Genomic DNA, 22,523 nt, shown 5'->3' on the forward strand with positions numbered 1-22,523 from the left:
ATGTTCAGTGAATAAATTGGATGTGACTGAGCAATTTCTGAACCAAACTACTGCAGCGAAGGCATTAGCCAGCACAATAAGGTAAGCAAGAATAGGTTACAACAGGTTTCTACAAGTGCTTCACTTAAAAGGATTTTATCAGACAGCAAGTTTAGAAACTAAAAATGATTCTACAATTGGCTTTTAAATGATTTTAAGTGTCCTTTTCAATCTGAATTTCTTTCCCATTTTTAACCGGTGGATTTACTAAAGATTAACTAACTGCAAGATAATTCAGTTGATCAAGACTGTGCTTCAAGTTGGTATAGGTTCTATGTAATCTATTGTTTAACTGTAATATTTAAAGGCTTACATCAAACCCAAAGGAGTTACTGATCACCTTTGCCAAATATGACTTTTCAATTTGAGTATAAACTGCTCCTCAATCTCATTTAGTGAAAAATGCTTGTCCCTTCTCATGAAGAGATTTAGTTATGAACTTACCTTGGTTTTATATATAGACTGAAATAACATTTGGATCATGCTGTATTGGAAGTGAGTTCCAAGGCTTTTAAATTCTGCTTTAATATTCAGTATTATATGTTAGTTTATAATAGAAATAGTATCATTTTGTGTGTTGCGGAAATGGAAGCAGGGCAAAGGGGAACTCTAGGGGGGATAAGGAAAGCTGCATAATCTGGATCTGTCTTGTCCCCCTCCCTAGATGTACTCCTGCAGATGTGACTAATGCATCAGGCAAATTCTTCTAACACTCTCTTCTTCTGGGATGACTCCCTGTTGAAATCAGTCATGGGATCTGTTCAGATTTATTTGACTGCAAGATCAAACACTTCAGCAGCCCAAGTTAATCTTCTTTGCTCCCTTGATACTCAGTTTGTTTGTTCAAACAAACAAACAAACAAACAAAACAGCAGCAGTTGTTTTTTCCACTCCTGGAGCAAACAATGGACTCAGACTTCCCACCCTAAGCAGTATATAATTTTCTGGTTAAGGGAGTGTGTACATCATGGTCTCTCTGAGGGTGTTGGGGGAAAAGGGGGAGGGGAGGAAAGAAGGAGAAGAAAGAACAAAATAACAAGGGGGGGGGGGAGGAAAAGTGTGACAGAAAATAGAAGGCCAAAAAAATCACACAGGAAAAGAGACACAAAATAGATACAAAGGCTAATAAAAGCCAGGAGTAAGAGACAGAAAATAGAAAAATGGAGAGATGGTGATCACTGCAGGGGGATATCTTGGTGATAGTGGTGAGGAAGATGGGGTTGAGTGTGCCGGTCAGTCTGTCTCAAGGGGTGTGTGAGCAAGTCCAGTTTCAAAGTCCTTCTCACAATCAACAAGAGCATCTTTTACTTACAGTTGTTAAAATGTTTTGTTTTTTTGTTTTGTTTTTTTGTTTTTTGGGTTTTTTTGGGGGAAAAAGGGTTGGTTATTTATTCTACAGGGCCAACCAAAAGTGAAGCTCCATCACTGAAGCTTTCAGTTCCTCCAGATGTTTATTTAAACAAGGCTCACAACTCAATTAAACAAAAGTGCATGGATTCATAACAGTCCTTCAGTAATTAGGAGTAGTTTTTTCTCTTAGCAACAGCAGCAAATTTCCTAAGAGACTGTCCACTTCATATAGTTACTTTTGAAAATTAGTTGCAGGTGTGCTGTCTCCTCAGGGAATACCTCTGGGTCCTAGTTTCTCATCATAAAGTCAGATGCTACCTTCTTAGATAGGGAGGTTAGGAAATATAAGTATCATGAGTTTTTGCGTCCTGAATGGTATGGGCCACTATTACAGTGGGGCTCCAAACTAAGCTTGGGAGCCACAGTTCAAGTGTATTAAACAGTTGGAACTATTCTAAGGGTAAACTGACGTAAGTAGCTCCAGTATGTTAGTGACTAAGGAGTATTGTTTTTGTAAATTTCTTCATAAGCACAAGTTAGCAAGATTATTTGGAAAGTCAGATGCAATGCAAATTTTAATCAAATGCATAAATTATGTGGAATGGTTTAATAATTTGAAAATGGGGGTGAATGTTATTGGTCGGAAACATTGTTTTGCTCATATACGGCGTGTATGACAGTCAAACATTCCCAGGAAAGTTTTCAGCTCCTACTCCTTGCAGGCTAACACTGTATATCTATGTGAAAGTGGAAATATTATTGCTGTGAAGACAAAATAAACTATGTCTGGAACCCCACTTTAGAAATTAAGAGGGGGCAACCCAAGATAGCAGTAGTGTATTGTAACAAGTGTAAATGAGTGTTTAACTGTACTATAATATCCTACTGGCTTCCATGTGATCACTAACAATGACAGTGCATCGTATGTAATTAAGTCATTCCTCATATTTTCAGCTTTGAAAATTTTCAACTGCATTAATACAATTGAGTTAACTTAATCTGATTGAAAAGCCTCATAAATACATAGGCTAATATGTTTGAAACAGAGAGACAAGGTGGGTGAGGTAATATCTTTTATTTGACCAACTTTTGTTGGTCAAATAAAAGATAAGAACATAAGAATGGCCCTATTGGGTCAGACCAAAGGTCCATCTAGCCCAGTATGTTGTCTTCTGACAGTGGCCAGTGCCAGATGCCCCAGAGGGATTGAACAGAACAGGTAATCATTAAGTGATCAAGCCCGGTCGCCCATTCCCAGCTTCTCGCATACAGAGGCCAGGGACACCATTCCTGCTCATCCTGGCTAATAGCCATTAATGGACCTATCCTCCATGAATTTATCTAGTTCTTTTTTTAATCCTGCCCCAGCCTGTCTCCCGCACTCCAACTCCATCCCCGAGCCCGTCCCCCTCCTCCTGCCCCAGCCTGTCCTCTACACCCTAACTCCCTCCCAGAGCCTGTCCTTTGCACTCCAACTGCCTGTCCCAGCCCAAATCCCACACCCCAACTCCCTTCCAGAGCCCGCCCCCGCCCCTCCTCCTGCACCCCAACCCCGTGCCCCAGCCCGTCCCCCTGCACTCCAACTCCCTCCCAGAGCCTGTCCCCTGCACCCCAACTGCCTGCCCAGATCCCACCCCAACTCTGTATTACTCTCTCAATTACCCTCTCAATCTCAGTCTCAAAGAAAAATGGGAAAAAGAACTTAGCCTTATCATGACAACAGAAACATGGGAGAATATCTGGCATAATGTGAAAGATACTTCAAGTTCTTTATCCTTGCGATTCTTCCAGAACAAGATATTAAACAGGCACTACTAGACTTAAAACTTAAAGCTAAATTGGCTTAAAGCTAAATTGGCAACACATTGAATGTTGAGATGCAAACAGTCACAAGCCAATCTTTCACACAGCCTCTAGATCTGTCAAAAAAATGCATGTGTTCTGGAACACCATATTCAGTGCTCTCTCAAACTTTAACTGTTGCTATCTTTCCTTCTCCAAGCTTGTGTATTTTAGGGATGAATTGGTAATACCAGTTAACATTAAGAAGTTGCAGTAAATTTTTAGTGGCCAAAAGAGTTAATTTGAGAAAATGGAAATCTGCCATTCCTCTTTCAGACATAGACTGGCTTAACAAGCTCTCTATTGTTCCAGCAATGGAAAAAAATGACTTGATCTAATAGAAACGCTTGGGAAAAAATGAGGATGTCTGGTCACACATGACCCTACTGCATACTTTTGCAATTTAGTATATATTAGTCCCCGATACTCCTAGGGTATGTTCTCATTTTACCTATTTAGTCACTTTAATAATTGATACCCTGCACCACCACTATGGGTTCAGGGTTTGTTTTGTTTCAGGTTTTACAAATAATGAACATTGAATTTTGTTATTTGTATGGTATTTCATTTAGTTATATGTTTAATTTACATACAAACAATATCACCTCCTAATCTTGATCAATTGGGCCATCAGCCCTCACAGAGAGAGCACCAGACACAACACACCATTTGTGTTGTTGTAGCCTGTCCTTCAGCCACCCGCTGGCCAAGCTGTCAGTGGCACCGCACGCCTGATCGGCATAGCACACCACAGCCCAGAACCCCTGAGCTCAAGCGGTCTGCTAGTCTTGGCTTCCCAAGTAGCTGGGATTTCAGGCACGAGCCACCTCACCTAACACAAAAATATCAATAAAGTTTAAAAAATAGAGTTTGAAAGTTCATGGGGATGTGGCCACATTGGATCTTGCCCCAGTCTGTCTTGTGATGAGGGGTTGCTTTGGACTTCTTCTTTTCAAATATATCTATTTCAATTATAACACAGAATAAAGTGTACAGTGATCACTTGATATTATTTTGATTACAAATATTTGCATTGTAAAAATAAACAAAAGAGATAGTATTTTTCAGTTCACCTCATACAAGTACTGTAGTGCAATCTCTTTATCATGAATGTTGAACGTACAAATGTAGAATTATGTACAAAAAACCCTGCACTCAAAAATAAAACAATGTAAAAATTTGGAGCCCACAAGTCCACTCAGTCCTACTTCTTCTTCAGCCAATTGCTAAGAGAAACAAGTTTGTTTACATTTACAGGAGATAATGCTACCCACTTCTTAATTATGTCACCTGAAAGTGAGAACAGTTTGTGTGGCACTGTTGTAGCTGGTGTCGCAAGATATTTATGTGCCAGATGCGCTAAAGATTCATATGTCCCTTCATGCTTCAACCACCATTCCAGAGGACATGCGTCCATGCTGATGATAGGTTCTGCTCGATAATGATCCAAAACAATGTGGACCAATGCATGTTCATCTTCATCATCCTCTGAGTTAGCCTTGGTCTACACTACAGGGTTAGGTTGAATTTAGTCACGTTAGGTCGATTTTATAATGAATGCATCTACACAAGCAACCCCATTCTGTCGACCTAAAGGGCTCTTAAAATCGACTTCTGTACTCCTCCTTGGCGAGGGGCGTAGTGCTAAAATCGACCTTGCTGGGTTGAATTTGGGGTAGTGCGGACACAAATCGACGTTATTAGCCTCCGGGAGCTATCCCAGAGTGCTCCAATGTGACTGCTCTGGACAGCACTTTCCACTCTGATGCACTAGCCAGGTACACAGGAAAAGCCCCAGGAACTTTTGAATTTCATTTCCTGTTTGGTCAGCAGCACAGGTGACCATGCAGTCCCCCCAGAATTGCAAATGAGTTCCAGCATGGACCGAACGGGAGACACTGGATCTGATTGCTGTATGGGGAGAAGAATCTGTGCAGGCAGAACTCCGATCAAAAAGAAGAAATGCGAATATATATATGCCAAAATCACACAGGGCATGATGGACAGAGGCTACAACAAGGAGACACAGCAGTGCTGCGTGAAAGTCAAGGAGCTCAGGCACGCCTACCAAAAGACAAAGGAGGCAAACAGTCACTCTGGGTCAGAGCCCCATACATGCCGCTTCTATGATCAGCTGCATGGCATTCTAGGGGGGGACCCTACCACCACCCCACCACTGTTTGTGGACACCTGCAAGGGGGGAGTCTCACGCAACACAGAGGAGAATTTTGTGGATGAAGAGGAGGAGGAGGAGGAGGAGGAGAATGCGCAGCAGGCAAGCTGTGAATCCGTTCTCCCCGGCAGCCAGGACCTTTTCATCACCCTGGAGCCAATACCCTCCCAACGCGGGATCCCCGACCCTGAAGGCAGAGAAGGCACCTCTTGTGAGTGCACATTTGTAAGTACAGTACAGGATTTTAAAGCGATAGCGTTTAATATTTGCTTTGCCCTAAAGACTTGGGATGCATTCACAGCCAGTACAGCTACTGGAAAAGTCTGTTAACATGTCTGGGGATGGAGCGGGAATCCTCCAGGGACATCTCCATGAAGCTCTCCTGGAGGTACTCTGAAAGCCTTTGCAGAAGGTTTCCCGGGAGGGCTGACTTATTTCATCCTCCACGGTAGGACACTTTACCACGCCAAGCCAGTAGCAAGTAGTCTGGAATCATTGCAGCACAAAGCATGGCAGCAAATGGTCCTGGGTTTTGGTTGCATTCAAGCAACATTCGATCTATATCTTTCTGTGTTAGCCTCAGGAGAGTGATATCATTCATGGTCACCTGGTTGAAATAGGGGAATTTTTGTAAGGGAACAGTAAAAGGACCCCGTTCATGCTGGGCTGTTTGCGCTTGGCTAAAAGGGATCATCCCTGAGAATAGCTACACGACGGTGGGAGGGGGAGGTGTGTGCTGCACATCCACCCGAAAACTGCAGCATCTCCTTTTAAATGGCAAACCCAACCGGCATTGCTTGCTGTGGGAAAGGAGGGTGCTGCAGTTTGAAAACATTCCCACATGTTATGAAGATGTTAGAAGCAAAATCCGCATACCCTTTGGCTTACCATGGCTGCCTGGAAACTGAATTCTGTTGCCCAGTCGCGTGTGATGTGTCACTATACCGGCAGGCACTCAATATAAAAGGCAAAATGCAACCTTGTACCTAAAGCACATGTGCTGTCTGCTGTAAATTGCTTGATTCACTGTGAAAGAGTCTCTCTTTTGTTCTCAGAAATGTATCATCTTAAATTTTACTCTCCCTTTTTATCCCCCCACAGGTGCAAATGTTTCTATGCTCCCCCATCATCTCTGTCCCTGAGGTTATCGCAAATTAGAAGGTGAAAAAAACGCACTCGCAATTACATGTTTTCCGAGCTCATGCAGTCCTCCCGCACTGATAGGGCACAGCTGAAAGCATGGAGGCATTCAGTGGCAGAGTCCAGGAAATCATTAAGTGAGCGTGATGAGAAGAGGCAGGATGCAATGCTGAGGCTAATGGGGGAGCAAACTGACATGTTCTGGTGTCTGGTGGAGCTGCAGGAAAGCCAACAAGAGCACAGATTGCCGTTGCATCCACTGTACAACCGCGTGCCCTCCTCTCCAAGTTCCATATCCTCCTCACCCAGTCGCCCAAGAACATGGGGGAGGAGGCTCCGTGCACCCAGCCACTCCACTCCAGAGAATGGCCCAAGCAACATTCTATCAAATTTGCAGTGAAAGTGTTCTTAAAATGAACAACATGTGTTGGGTCATCATCCAAGACTATCACATGAAATATATGGCAGAATGCAGGTAAAAACAGTGTAGGAGACATACGATTCTCCCCCAAGGAGTTCAGTCACAAGTTAATTAATGCATTCTTTTTTTAACGAGCATCATCAGCATGGAAGTGTGTCCTCTGGAACGATGGCCAAATCATGAAGAGGCACATGAATCTTTAGCGCATCTGGCACATAAATATCTTGCGACACCAGCTACAACAGTGCCATGCGAATGCATGGTCTCACTTTCAGGTGACATTGTAATTAAGAAGTGGGCAGCATTATCTCCCGTTATTGTAAACAAACTTGTTTCTCTTAGCAATTGGCTGAACAAGAAGTAGGACTGAGTGGACTTGTAGGCTCTAAAGTTTTACACTTTTTTTTTGAATGCAGGTTTTTTGTACATAATTCTACATTTGTAAGTTTAACTTTCATGATAAAGAGATTGCACTACAGTACTTGTATGAGGTGAAATGAAAAATACTTTCTCTTATTTTTTACAGTGCAAATATTTGTAATAAAAAATAAATATAAAGTGAGCATTGTACACTTTGTATTCTGTGTTGTAATTGAAATCAATATATTTGAAAATGTAGAAAACATCCAAAAATATTTAAATAAATGGTATTCTATTATTGTTTAGCAGCGCAATTAATCACAATTAATTTTTTTAATCGCTTGACACCCTTACTATTGAGGTGATTATTTTAAACAGTGTTGTTAGTCACAAAAATGACACTCAGCAGACAGAGATGGCAGCATACAGCACAATCACTGTCACTTCCACTACTTAACTCTGAATAACTTTGTATATATTTTGGCCTTTCTGACAATTAAGATTGTTTTGGGTACAGGTCGAATGTCTCCTGTTCCCCAGGTAATGCCAAGGCTGGTTTGAAGACATGTTAATTTTCTGTTTTAGCCGGGGAGAGCCTATACTAACCAGCTTAACTGTATTTCAACATCATTGGAAAACACAGTGTTTGCTCTTAGACAAGGCTTTAGAAAATACAAGCAAGCAACAATTTACTGAATTTAACCTTCTTTATCTGAATTGTTAAGACTTGAAAAGTCAATATGGTAACAATCGTTGCAAAATAAAAACTTGTTCTAATCTGTAATGCAAAGTATTGTGATTGAACTATTTAGGACTAGAAGAGAGCTTCAAGACCGGTTACCAGGATTTTCCAGGGTCTCCAACAATGATATTGCGCTCAAGATTCCAAAAGCCTTCAGAGGTGAAGAATAGAAAACGACAAATGGGGTGCGGTAAAAATAAACAGAAAAAATCAACTGCATCTCGGATAGCAATGGACCAGGAAACTACACGTAAAAATCAAAACCTAAAGAAATCATCAAGTAAATATGAAGGTAAACTTTCCTTTACTATAACTAAAGCATGTGCCTGAGAGAGGTAATGTGCAAAGCAAAATTCAGGAGTGAACTCAGTAGTGAAATTTGGGCTGAATGGCATCAGGAAACAGGCTGAGGAGGACATTCAGCATAGAAATACATAAGAACGGCCATATTGGCTCAGACTATAGGTCCATCCAGCACAGTATCCTGTCTTCCAACAGTGGCCAATGCCAGGTGCCCCAAAGGGAATGAACAGAACAGGTAATCATCAAGTGATCCATCCCCTGTCGCCCATTCCCAGCTTCTGGTAACAGAGGCTAGGGACACCATCCCTGCTCATCCTGGCTAATAGCCATTGATGGATCTATCTCCAGGAATTTATCTAGTTCTTTTTTTAACCCTTTTATAGTCTTGGCCTTCACAACATCCTCTGTCAAAGAGTTCCACAGGTTGTGTAAAGAAATACTTCCTTTTGTTTGTTTTAAACCTGCTGCCTATTAATTTCATTTGGTGACCGCTAGTTCTTGTGTTATGAGAAGGAGTAAATAACACTTACTTATTTACTTTCTCCACACCAGTCATGATTTTATAGACCTCAATCATATCCTCCCTTAATCATCTCTTTTCCAAGCTGAAAGTCTTATTAATCTCTCTTCATATGGAAGCCATTCTATACCCCTAATAATTTTTGTTGCCTTTTTCTGAACCTTTTCCAATTCCAATATATCTTTTTTGAGATGCGTCGACCACATCTGCACACAGTGTTAAAGATGTGGGCATACCATGGATTTATATGGAGGCAATATAGTATTTTCTGTCTTATTATCTATCCCTTTCTTAATGATTCCCAACATTCTGTTTGCTTTTTTGACTGCCACTGCACATTGAGTGGATGTTTTCAGAGAACTATACACAATGACATCAAGATCTTTCTTGAGTGATAACAGCCAATTTAGACCCCATCATTTTATATATATAGTTGGGATTATGTTTTCCAATGTGTAATACTTTGCATTTATCAACACTGAATTTCATCTGCCATTTTGTTTCACAGTCACCCAGTTTTGAGAGATCCTTTCATAGCTCTTTGCAGTCTGCCTGGGACTTAACTATCTTGAGTAATTTTGTATCTGCAAATTTTGCCACCTCACTGTTTACCCCTTTTTCCAGATCATTTATGAATGTGTTGAATAGGACTTGTCCAGTACAGACCCCTGGGGGACACCACTATTTACCTCTCTCCATTCTGAAAACTGACCATGTATTTCTACCCTTTGTTTCCTATCTTTTAACCAGTTACCAATCCATTAGAGGACCTTCCCTCTTATTCCATGACATCTTACTTTGCTTAGGAGCCTTTGTTGAAGGACCCTGTCAAAGGCTTTCTGAAAATCTAAGTACACTATATCTACTGGCTCCCCCTTGTCTACATACTTGTTGACCCCCTCACAGAATTCTAGTAGATTGGGGCATGATTTCCCTTTACAAAACCCATGTTGACTCTTCCCCAACAAATTACATTCATCTGTGTCTGACAATTCTGTTCTTTACTATAGTATCAACCAGTTTGCCTGGTACTGAAGTCAGGCTTTCCGGCCTGTAATTGCCAGGATCATCTCTAGAGCCCTTTTTAAAAGTTGGCGTCACATTAGCTATCCTCCAGTCATTTGGTACAGATGCTGATTTAAATCATAGGTTACAGACTACAGTTAGTAGTTCTGCAATTTCACATTTGAATTCCTTCAGAACTCTTGTGTGAATTCCATCTGGTCCTGGTGATTTATTATTGTTTAGTTTATCAATTTGTGCCAAAACCTCCTCTAATGACACCTCAATCTGGGACAGTTCCTCAGATTTGTCACCTAAAAAGAATGGCTTGGGTTTGGGAATCTCCCTCACATCCTCAGCCATGAAGACTGATGCAAAGAATTTATTTAGTTTCTCCACAACCATCTTATTGTCCTTGAGTGCTCCTTTAGCATCTCGATTGTCCAGTAGCCCCACCGGTTGTTTAGCAGGGTTCCTGCTTCTGATGTACTTAAAAAAAAATTCTATTACTTTTTGAGTTCAAATTCTTTTTTTTTTTTGGCCTTCTTAATTATATTTTTACACTTAATTTGCCAGAGTTTATGCTCCTTTTTATTTTCCCCACTAGGATTTAACTTCCACTTTTTAAAAGGACACCTTCTTGCCTCTCACTGCTTCTTTTACTTTGTTTAGCCCTGGTTGCACATTTTTGGTTCTCTTACTATGTTTTTTAATTGGGGGTATACATTTAAGTTGAGCCTATATTATGGTGTCTTTAAAAAGTTTCCATGCAGCTTGCAGGGATTTCACTTTTGGTACTGTACCTTTTAATTTCTGTTTAACTAACCTCCTCATTTTGTGTGTAGTTCCCCTTTCTGAAATTAAATGCTACAGTGTTGGGCTGCTGAGGTGTCTTCCTCGCCACAGGGATGTTAAATTTAATTATATTATGGTCACTATTACCAAGCAGTACAGCTATATTCACCTCTTGGACCAGATCCTATTTAAGTATCTGGAGCAGCCTAAAAATGACAGGTTCCAGCAATGAACATTTCCCTACACATACCAAAACAAAGCTCACCACTAAAACAACAATCCTAAATGCACTTCTTGTCATATCAGTGTCCTGAGACCTGTCCCAGCACCAAAAGTAGAACTTGAAATGTCTAGAGCAGGTCAATTCCTCGTGGGAAGAGAAGTGAGGGAGGCAGGCACTCACCATATGCTTTCCTAGTCTGTTTATTCACTGTGTTTGTACTCAGTTCCTGTTTATCCTAAACAAAGAGGGTAGAAGCATCAGCAAAGGTTCCCAGAAACAATTGTACCTTCGAAACTCCAGCAAAAACAGAGGTTTCATTATAGTTACAGCCATGTATAATTGGAGTAATGCAGTGGTGAATTCGGCTCAGTATTCTCAACAGAATTAGTTAACTCCCATTGCATTTATGGATCCCCTGAAAGCTTCCTGTTTCTACCCTGTTCCTTCACTTGTCTCATGTCACGGCCAGAGCACTGAAAAATCAATGTTACTTTATGGTATTCATTTACTCTTCATCTTGTGCTGGCTCTGAAGTTACTAAGTTGGATAAAATTTAACATCCCCTTCCTGCTGTATTCTAAAGCATTAAGTCAAGTCCAAGAAGATGCTGCTCAATTCACCCCATCTCGTATTCAACGCCATGGTCCCCCTACACATTAGATATCTTTCTCCTGATGTCTCATGGCACTGAAGATCTATTCAGTATAAGGTATAATACAGGACAGGTGAGACAAGTGCCTCTGTCATGAAATGTCTGACTGTCTTGAGGCTGTGTTTAGTATAGACTTGGCAAGTATTGAGTAAACAAACTTCTTACTTTAGTAGAAGGTGAGAAAGTGCTAGCCACAGACCAACTGTAACATCAATAGAGCTCTAAGGTATGTACACAAACTCTTCACAGACCCCTACCCCTTTTTAATTTGGGTTTTAATATTGGAAACCTATTTTAAAACTACTTTCCCATTGATTAATTGGATTGGCCCCAGTATTTTCAATCAGTGCTTGCACTCTCCTTTTTGGACATTATTCTCATTTGTCTGATGTGCTGAGTATCAATTTACCCCCCCAAAAGAGGTATGACAAGAGAGACTGAAAGAAGTGTGCATGCTGGACTTTGTTTAGGAATAGCAATGAGGAGTCCTTGTGGCACCTTAGAGACTAACAAATTTATTTGGGCATAAGCTTTCGTGGGCTAGAGCCCAAGACTTCATCAGATGCATGAAGTGAAAAATACAGGAGCAGGTATAAATATATGAAAGGGGATTGCTTTACCAAGTGTGAGGTCAGTCTAATGAGCTAAATCAATTAACAGCAGGATACCAAGGGAGGAAAAATAACTTTTGAAGTGGTAAGAGAGTGGCCCATTACAGGCAGTTGACAAGAAGATGTGAGTAATAGTAGGGAGAAATTAGTAATGGGGAAATTAAGTTTAGATTTTGTAATGACCCAACCTGGGAGTGGTTGGATCATTACAAAACCTAAACTTAATTTCCCCATTACTAATTTCTCCCTACTAGAAATTAAAGATTAATCTTTAATTAAAGATTATGTCATATGATAAAATCTCCAGGAATTCATCCAACCAAAACTGGCAACTCTGGAGCAGAGGCAGAAGGGAGCATCTGCAAACAGTCCTGTATTCTGCCTCTGTGGGGTTACCGCCACAGAAACTTGTGTTCTGTGCTCTATGCCTCCTCCCCCTTTGCCTTGCAACCTGTATGCTGCAGGGCCAGACGTCTCCCAACATTATCTGGTTTAGCCTCCGGGATTGGAGTAGCTCCAATATCTCCAGTAGCCCCCAATGGCTGCAGGTGGTATTGTACCCTGAGGTACATCAGCCTTTCTGTACTGTTGTGTGACATTATTGGTGGGGCTTAGCCCCTACTGACAAGCTATTTCTGTCTTTTACTACCGTTAACTTTTACCCCCAATCGGGGCTATTGCAGATTATGTATTCCTTTCGCCACCCGATCTTAAACCGAACTTCACACCCCCTTGATAATCTGTACGTTATTCCCTGATCACCAGAAACTTCTATGCCTAAACTCTGTACCATACACTTTTTTTTAAAAAACATCATCTTAATAAAATGTTTCCTACAGGTGGTGAATTCAAAACTAAAGTTAGCATTGGGTTTGGTTTTGTCATTACAAAAGGCAAAAAAAGATGACTGAAGTTTAGCCAAACCCAAAAGCATAGCTGCCTGAGCCCATGCTGTTACATTCATGTTGCCTGTGGTTGTATTTTAAGACTTGTTTAGTTTTTCCACTTTGCAGGGGTTGCAATAGAAACATTCTCCTAGGTAACCTTTCTATTTTTCTGTGACCAGCAAAACTAACTGAAATTCATTTATGACTAGCATACCAACACTATGACAGAAAGAAATGTTACATACTGACAAGGGACTCAAAAACTCTGCGTTTTGATTTAGACGAGTATGGCCATCATAAAATATCAATTGAGGATTCACAAACCATTGAAGGTACAGTTTCTCTTTCTATATCAAAATAATATATATTGTCTTACAGGGCACTTTCATGTATTTCCATGTGCTCGCTTTCACTTACTCTGTATTATCAATCGGCATTAGAAACATTTGATCCCACTAGTATGATGCTTTGATAGTTACAGAACAAAAACAGTAACAGGCTTAAAGTAAGTACTGTATAATTTTAAATGAAAATCTTGTTTACTGGCCACTAGAGTAAAAGGCATGTTTGCATTCCAGTAGGTGGAAAGGGGGAGAAACAATCACTTGGGAAGAGAAATAAAAGGAGATAAAGAAACTGTGGGGTGCAGCCATATTTAACTCCTTCCTGACCTGTGTCTGGGCTTCTCTAATCAATGCACAAAAATGACACCCCAGCTAGCATTCAAAGACGAGCTGCTAGACATTTTGGGGGAGGAAACGGTAGAGGGAGAAAATACAAATAATGATGGAGTTGAGCAGCCACAATGTGTTGAAGGGAGTGAAAGCACTGGTTGCACTATGTGTGCCTCTAAACTGGAGCCATGCCGCCGCGCACAGCGCTCTGGGGGCCGGGGTTCCACGTGGAGTCAGACACACTCCCCCCCTCCCCTGGAGCCATGCCGCTGTGCACAGCGCTCTGGGGCTGGGGCTCCTCAGGGAGTCAGACATGCTCCCCCCTCCCCATGAGCCATGCTGCCGCACGTGCAGTGCTCTGGGGGCCGGGGCTGCACACTCCCGCGTGGCAGTATTTGGCTCCGTGGGGAGGCTAGGAGCCTCATCTCATGGTAAGGGGTCCAGGGCCAGGGGGGTTGGATAAGGGGTGGGATGTGGGGGGGTTAGGGAGCAGGGGGAATTGGATGGGGCATGGGAGTCCCAGGGTCTCTCAGGGGGCGGGGGGAGAGAGGGGGATAGGGGTCAGGGCAGTCAGGGGACAGGGAGCAAGGAGGGTCCTGGGGGGCAGTTAATGGGGGGGGGTCTCTGGAGGGGGTGGTCAGGGGACAAGGAGCTGGAGGGGTTGGATGAGTCAGGAGTTCTGGGGGCACTGTCAGAAGGCAGGGGTGTGGAGAGGGGCTGGGGGAGGCAGGGAGGGGGGGGGTTGTATGGGTCGTGAGCAGTTGGATAGGCATGGGAGTCCCAGGGGTCTGTCTGGGGGCGGGGGTGTGGATAAGGGTCGGGGCAGTCAGGGGACAGGTAGGGGGTAGGGTCCTAGGTGGGCAGTCAGCGGACAAGGAGCAAGGAGGCTTAGGTAGGGGGTGAGGTCCTGGGGGGCAGTTAGGGGCAGGGGTCCCAGGAGTGGGTAGTCAGGGGACAAGGAGCTGGGGGGTTGGGAGTTCTGAGGGGGGGAAGTCAGGGGGTGGGAAGTAGGAGGGAGTGGATGGGGCAGGACTAGGGCAGGGCTCCCTGGGTGCACACCCTAATGAAATGGGCTGTGCACGCCTATGAGACCTATACAGGTCAAGACACTTCAGACTGAGGGCCAGCACCTTACCTGGTGTCATTGAGCATAACTCCTCCCTCATGGGAGCTATGTCCATTTACTCCAGCTGAGGACCTGTATCTGATCCTACCTCTGAACAGCGGAAGGCCCCATTGTCAGGGATTTAGAGGCAGCTGAAGAAGAACATGATAGTCAAGATGTGCTGTCAAGGGATGCAAGGAGCTGGGGAGGGAGTCAGGCTCAGTGAATTGCTGAAGGTCCAACCTGACTGGGGACATTTGTGGATTTACAGCACTGAACTCCTGGACTCTTCTACAGATAGGGTTAGGGGAAGTATTCCAGGGAAACTCTGCAATTTGGAACTTGAGTTTCTACAGTAAGGAAATAAGCTGTGGAGAATGGGGCCCATAATTAGTTTTTAAATATGAATTTGAATGTATGTGTATGGGAGGGTTTCCCATTATCTGGTGAGCAATTTGTCAGATGATGGCCAGCAATCCCTGCGTAGTTAGGGTGAAGTTGTGTCTTCTAGCTACAGCTCCACAATGCCTACTAGAGCTGCACCACTCCAACAGAAGCTCTAAGAGGCATCAGAGTTCACAGGAAGCAGACCTGCTGCACCATGCTGGAGAAGGGAGCAGCATGTGCTCCCCTCCACACTGACCAGGTCAGTCATTGCAGAGAGAGAGCCATAGACTTTTGGAGGGGCTGGTGCAAAGATTGTAACTCTGAACAGCTGAAGGAGCACATTGTTTGCAATTCATAGACTCATAGACTTTAAGATCAGAAGGGACCATTATGATCATCTAGTCTGACCTCCCCCATGACGCAGGCCACAAAAGCTGACCCACCCACTTTCCCTTAACTCAGATGTTGAAGTCCCCAGATCGTGATTTAAAGACTACAGTCGCAGAGAATCCTCCAGCTAGCGACCCCTGCCCCATGCTGTGGAGGAAGGCGAAAAACCTCCAGGGCCTCTGCCAATCTACCCTGGAGGAAAATTCCTTCCCGACCCCAAATATGGCGATCAGTAGAACCCCGAGCATGCAGGCAAGATTCTCTAGCCAGATCCTCATTGACCACTGACACTATTTGCCAGCGATGGCACGTTATTGACTAATTGACTAAAATCCCATAATCCCATCAAACCATTCCTCCATAAACTTATCTAGCTTAATCTTAAAGCCAGAGAGGTCTTTCGCCCCCACTGTTTCCCTGGGAAGGCTGTTCCAAAACTTCACCCCTCTGATGGTTGGAAACCTGAGAGGGGAATGTAAGGTGGAGCACAAACTACCTTCCTACCATTATACACTCACATAAGAGTTAGTCACAATTTGGCCCCTTGTTAGTAACAGGACAGCCATTTACTGTTTACTTAGTTTTAGTCATGATCCCTTGTTACTAGACTGGTGCTTAAAAACTCAAATTAGTCTCACACTGCACTACTGACCTCTATCTTCAAGGATTTATTCTCTGTTATAAAAGACAATGAATAAATACAATTGTCATACTCTCCTACTCCCCAGTACAGATATCGGGACAAAGATGGTACACAACTCCATTTAGGGAGGCCTACACAGCATGTAGAGTATAGACACTGCATGCCCAGCTAGAACAGGCATAAACATCAGTGTAGATGGTGAGGCACTGCTTAAGCTAGTAGAGAAAGACCAGCACCCACACCCTACATGGCTGTCTACATGCCTAAGGAGTGCCTCCCACCTCTACATTATTTTTAGCAACATAGTGTCCTACTGCCTCCCTGCTGCTAGAGCCCTTCCCCACTGCAATGAAATGCTCCAGCAATGGAAAAAAGGCTCTGGCAAGGGGGAGGCAGTGAGAAAAGGCCAGCAGCTCCCTAGTGCTGAGCCTTTTCCCCACTGCTTTCTCCCTGCCAGAGCCTTTCACTGCTGCATGCAGATACACACTGCAGGGTGGGCACAGCCTGCCTTTCATTGTCGTGTGTATCTACACGTACCCTACAAGTTGCTGCAAGTGGCTGATAAGGCCATTGTAAGTATATATGAATGCAAAACAGTGATCAAGACTTAGAAGGAAATGACGCCTATTGCTGTTACTGCATATTCCAGGAAAACTGAATGTTGCGTTTTTGCAGAATACTTGTAAAATCATCTTAGTTTGCGGTATATGTATGTTTAATTGCAAAAATATTTTTTATATTTTAGATATTGCATGGTTAGACATATTCACAAGCAACAAACAGAATAATTGTGGTAAGATTTTGGTTACTGTGGCCCAGAGAGTAAAACTATATTTGTTTATGTCAGAGTTTGGTTTTGAAAAGGTTTTTGATGGACCTTTAAGGGAAGTTAGTAATGCAATAAGAAAGTGTTGCTAATCTTAGAGATTCCTGTCTATCTCAAGGTTTTCTATAATGCTCATCACTGTAGTATCAAAGCACCGCTAAGACTGATATTAATATTCAGAACATTAATAATATTTAGCATTTATATAGCATTATACAAATATTAGTTATCAAAAATGCTTGTTAGGTAGGGAAGTCTTATTAAACCCACTTTATAGATGGGCTTAGAGAGTTTGAATGATTTGTTTAATTCCAATGTTCAATGAGGCAGTGCTATATTTACAACAAGTTCTTGGCTTCCAAGCTCATGCTCAAGCTTCAGTAGGCCACTTCAAACATATTCAAAGGCGATATATAAATTAGACTCTCTACGATCTACTGACACCAGAATAACAATGTGTATGGGAATCTTAGGTGGTGTTTCAGACATTTGGGCAGCTGGAAGAAGGTGTAAAGTGAGGATCAAAGCAGGAGATGGCTTCCTTTAACTTACATCCTCCTTTCAGCTGTTTTTATTGCTATATTCCTCTCTTTTGGCTTGTTGGACTGTGAATTACAGTCTTATGGCTCCCTTATATGCAGATGCACTCACTGATGTGCAATTTGCACATCACTTCTGAATTTGGCCCATTGAGTGAAAGGGTATAACACAAGGATAAAGAACTTGAAATATCTTGCAAGTTACTTCAGATATCCTCCCAGATTTCAAATTAGTATAATTTACCTGCTGAGGCACAACTAAATGGTGTACTTTATACCTTCTTCTTGCAGACTTAGTCCATCTAAATGCCATTATCTTTATTTAGATTTACTTGCATATAAATAGACTGTGCTAGAATGTGCCCCACATTCTACCAAGGATTTTAGAGGGATTCCATGTAGTTAGAATACCCAGAAGGCTGACTCTGACCCCTTCCAGGGGTCTCCTACAGAGTGCACAACAGCCAGTCGGAGGTTCATTGGATGACGCAAAGGATGAATTTGGTCCATTAACTCCAATTGGTTTTTAAAGAGTACAAAGCTCTCCAGAACAACAACAAAAAAATCTCTTTAATTGCACTGTCTTGTAGAACTTGTAAAGGTATTCAGATACTATGGGGACAGACATATTCTAAACAGAAAAAATACTGCCTGACCTGGTTGGATTTAGCCATACTCTATTTACTATTGGAATTCCTTTTAAAGTAAGAACTTTATTATTTGTGGGACCCCTATTTGGTAATTCCTGCAGCTAGCCAATCAATAATCCTCATTTCAGTCTACCATTTCATATAAATTGGTAGAAGGTATTCTTGGTTCATATCCTTTCTGCTTCTGATCCTTATTTATCAGTTTTCCCAGTTTTTTAACCTAAACCTTGTGTTTGGTCTTGAGATGGCCAACAGAAATGGATATTTTTCACCTACTTCTGTTAGAATTAGTTAAAATTCGCACTGCCCTATTGTTTCCCTCGATTTTATGCTATAGAGAGAATGTCATTTCAAATAGGAGTCAATCCAACCATCCCATGAATATGACTCAGAATACATGGTGTACACATCATTCACTTTTAGGAGGAGGATTTAAAGCCATGGTTGTTATATAGTAGATCCCAAAGTACTTTACAAAGGTGGTCAATATCATGAGTGCTTAGGCATGTTGCTATTCTTGTGTCTATCAGTATGCAGTGAAAATTGAATATTGCCTCTTCAGAAGATTTTCGAGTTATGTTTCAATTCAGAAAAAAATGAGTCGGTATTTTAAATTTATACTTTAGCTCTGGTGGCCAGAAACAGCACTAAAAAACGTTGTAAAAATTTGGTGACCATGACCCAGCGATCAAAAAATAACTTTCTCCTATTGGGCAAGAATAAGAAACAACTGTATCTGAAGGTAAGAAGTAGTATATTTGCCCTTCATCTTTTCATCAAACTGTCTTTGCCTTTCTTCATCCTTTTTCAGTTTCACCCAAAATCTTTAGTGTCCCTTCCTGCTCCTGTTAAAGGAAAGTAGAGTTCAGCTGCTTGTGCTGAGCTCTGGTGTTTGGATGCTCACAGCCTCCTATCTCTTTCACTGCTACTCTTGGTAATGTATTTTAAATTTCAGAGCACACTTATGTGATATGGTGTGCTCTGAGATTTAGAATACAAAGTGCATATAAAGCATCGAGTAAGCTAGAAAGCAAATGTTAGTACTTCGTAGCACATCATTTGAGCCCAGTGTGGGAAGCTAGGTTGTAGCTTCCTTTAGAGAGGGAGAGATTGCTGCAACAGGAGGTGGTGTGCAGGAAGAGAAGGGAGGAAAAGAGGCATAAGGTACTCCATGTGAAAGAGGAGGGCTTGGAAGTGGAATTCTCTTCTCGGGATAAACTGGAGCTTCAATATACAGACAGGAATATTGATCTAAGAAAAGAAAAGAAACTTAAAACACTTTTAAACACTCTTACCCCGTGTAATTAGAATTTTGTTGTTGTTCTACATTGAGGGTTTGTCTAGATTAGGAAAAGCAATCAAGGTTTGGTTACCCTAGTGTTATAAGATAACAACTTTTACTTTGAATTAACTGGTTCTGATTGACTCCAGAAGGATGTCTAAAGATGGATCTCAACCAACTAAATTGAGGCAAAAAAAGTGTCAACCAGTATCTATGCTAGGGGAAACGGGATAGCTATCCCGGACTGCTTTTCCTACTGTAGGCAAACCCTGTGTCACTTCCTCATGTTAAATTTGAAAAACTTTGTTTTTTGTTTCTTTTTAATTTACAATTCACTTTCTATAGAACACATTTTGTGAGAGAATGAGTAAAGGCACTCCTATTAAAATACAGGAGAGCAAGTACTTACAAGGGATTTTCCTGATTCAGAGATTAAATGTCCACAAATTGCTTGTCTGAAATGGGTACCACATAATCTAGAAAGATTTGAACCCTGCACTACAACTGTTGTCACTGGTAAATGAACTGTTCTGAAGATCCAGATCATACCTCAGCATTCCCTGACATGGTTCATACATAGTTCCAGCTTTCAATGAATAGGTTTTAAGTTTCTCAAAACTGACAACATTAGAAAGTCCATGGGCCCTATTCTCCTCCAGAAGGATATGAACATTTTCCTTGAGCTCAATTGGCATAGATTAGGTCCCCATAGCTGTAACATACTATGGGAATATAATAAAAACATGATTCAGTCCCATCTATGCTGCAAGATGGAATTGTGTTTTGAACCAAGTTGAGGAACTATCTTATTGTAACTGGTCTCCACCCAGTTCATTTTGCAGTATAGGTGGTCACTAAGTCTCTTAAATTCTTTAAATTTCCCATAAGAGGGATTGGGATAGTTTTGTTTAGAATTAGTCAGGCATTGATGGTACAACCCATGGTTAATATAGATCAGAATAGGAAGGGAAACTCCAATTTTGGTGGCTGTCTTCACAGGTCTTGAATCCAAATGGTAAGGCACCACGGGGTCGTATGGTGGCAGGACGCAGCATGGAAGAGATTACAGGTGGCGCTCCTGACCCCAGTCAGGTATGTGGCCAGAAAGACAAATAAGTGTGCACACACCTATGCAATAGGTGGAACTGTGCAAGGGGCACAACCCTGATGCTTCGATCCCATTTGCTACAAATGGATATCATTTACATTTCACCAATAATTACCCATATTCCTATTCTTTTTGATTTTTAACATTAAGTGAAAGAGTAACGATGGCTTACCTGTGAATTGGTGGTCAACTTCTAGGAGTGCATCCATCAGTTCAGAGTCAACCTTTAGGCTTAGACTAGAACTTAGAAGATAGAGAAGTTTTCCCACAGTAATTCCAGAGCACTGGAGTTGGGCAAGCCCAGACATGAGAGCCAACAGAGACTTTCAGTACGAAAGCTAAAGTCCTTATTGCAAATACACATCACAGCTGGAACAGAAAGAAGAAAAGGACGGGGACTCTGGCCTGATGGATATATGCTTATGAGAAGACCAGCTTACAGGGAGGCAAAACTGTCCCATTCTCAAGAGCAGTGCATCTACTCATCCTGGGCTGGCTCCAGGGTTTTTGCCGCTCCAAGTGGCGGGGGAAAAAAAAAAAAAAAAAAGCTGCGATCGTGATCGGCAGCAGCTCCACCGCGCCGCTTTCTTCTTCGGCGGCAATTCGGCGGCGGGTCCTTCCCTCTGAGAGGGACCAAGGGACCCGTCGCCAAATTGCTGTTGAAGAGCCCGACTTGCTGCCCCAAGCACCTGCTTGCTGAGCTGGTGCCTGGAGCCGGCCCTGCACTCATCTGAAGTCAGAACTACTGGAATCTAACAAGCAGTAGACCCAGAAAAGGGAAGTTGACAGACACCAAACATAAACCAGAAATTCAGAATGAACTACTCCACTGCAGGACCTTAAGACTTAAATCTGTATCAGTAGAAGACTATGAAACAACATTGTAATATCTTGTGAATGTGAACAGACAATTGGGTGTCAGCTTACCACATTTCAGTGTAGAAAGTCTTGTTTTTAACTGGCCTGTAGGTAGACATGGATAATGGATATTTTGTGAACACACAAAAATACATTAGTTTGGTGGCTTTGGCATATTTTCTCTAAACAGACATCCTAATCCAGTGGAAAATGGAAGTTTCAGACAACTTAGTTTATTATCAAAAGCAGTTATATTATGGTAGCACCCAAAGGCACAATCAGGTTAACTTAATGGTCTTCAAATTTAAATTGACAAGGTGGGCTTTTATTGAACCAACTTCATTTGGCAGAAAAGACAAGCTTTTTGAGCTCCTTTTTCAGGTCTAGACAAATTTAAATGTCAGTCTCCACTTAAAGGCAGTAAGTTTCAGACTGGATGGGTTCAGGTATAGGACTGGTCCCAGAAAAGTTGGTCTGGAGAAATTGAAAAAGACCAAGATGGACAGCTGCCATTTCTAATACATGAAGGAGCATGTCTCCTAAGCCAGAAAGGAGTGATGATAACTTTGACTTGATCTCTCTTGATCTTTCTGGTAACCTAAGAAAACAGAGGAACTGCAGGAAAGGTTGGTTGTGTTTTGTTTATTTCCCCCCTTCTATTTTAAGATGTTCCTGGGAGCACTTTCTCTTTCTAGGACAGAAGTCCTAGTAAATAGTTTGCTTTGCATTTCTGGAACAAGTCTCTGAATCAGAGACAGAGTAAAAAGTGAAGTCCAAGGAGTAGAGGGTGAGGAAAATTTCCCTTTCTGAGGAGGACAAAGCTTTCAGAGGTCTGAAGTCTCTTTGACAATTTTAAGAGGTATCTACTACACTTTAATTTGCTTTTCCATTGGTGTAAATAAAGAAATGCCAGGTCAGGATGATCTTAGTCAGAGGGAACTGTTCCCAAGGGAACTACATGGGGTAAAACCAGGGCAGTTGGGATCTCGTGGTATGTAGTA

General features: G+C 42.0%; 1 protein-coding gene across 1 annotated transcript in view; it reads left to right on the top strand.

Moving 5' to 3' along the window:
* Positions 1-22,523, top strand: part of LOC128839802 (uncharacterized) — a 28,116-nt gene continuing 5,593 nt past the window's right edge. Inside the window, exons 1-6 of the mRNA XM_054033082.1 lie at positions 1-81; positions 8,138-8,359; positions 13,270-13,392; positions 17,005-17,052; positions 18,901-19,016; positions 20,556-20,648. Coding sequence (XP_053889057.1) covers positions 8,191-8,359; positions 13,270-13,392; positions 17,005-17,052; positions 18,901-19,016; positions 20,556-20,648 — 549 coding nt within the window. The 5' untranslated portion in view covers positions 1-81; positions 8,138-8,190. The remainder of the gene's footprint in view (positions 82-8,137; positions 8,360-13,269; positions 13,393-17,004; positions 17,053-18,900; positions 19,017-20,555; positions 20,649-22,523) is intronic.

The sequence above is a fragment of the Malaclemys terrapin genome, chromosome 6 (assembly GCF_027887155.1).
Source record: "Malaclemys terrapin pileata isolate rMalTer1 chromosome 6, rMalTer1.hap1, whole genome shotgun sequence".
Classification (NCBI taxonomy): domain Eukaryota; kingdom Metazoa; phylum Chordata; order Testudines; family Emydidae; genus Malaclemys; species Malaclemys terrapin.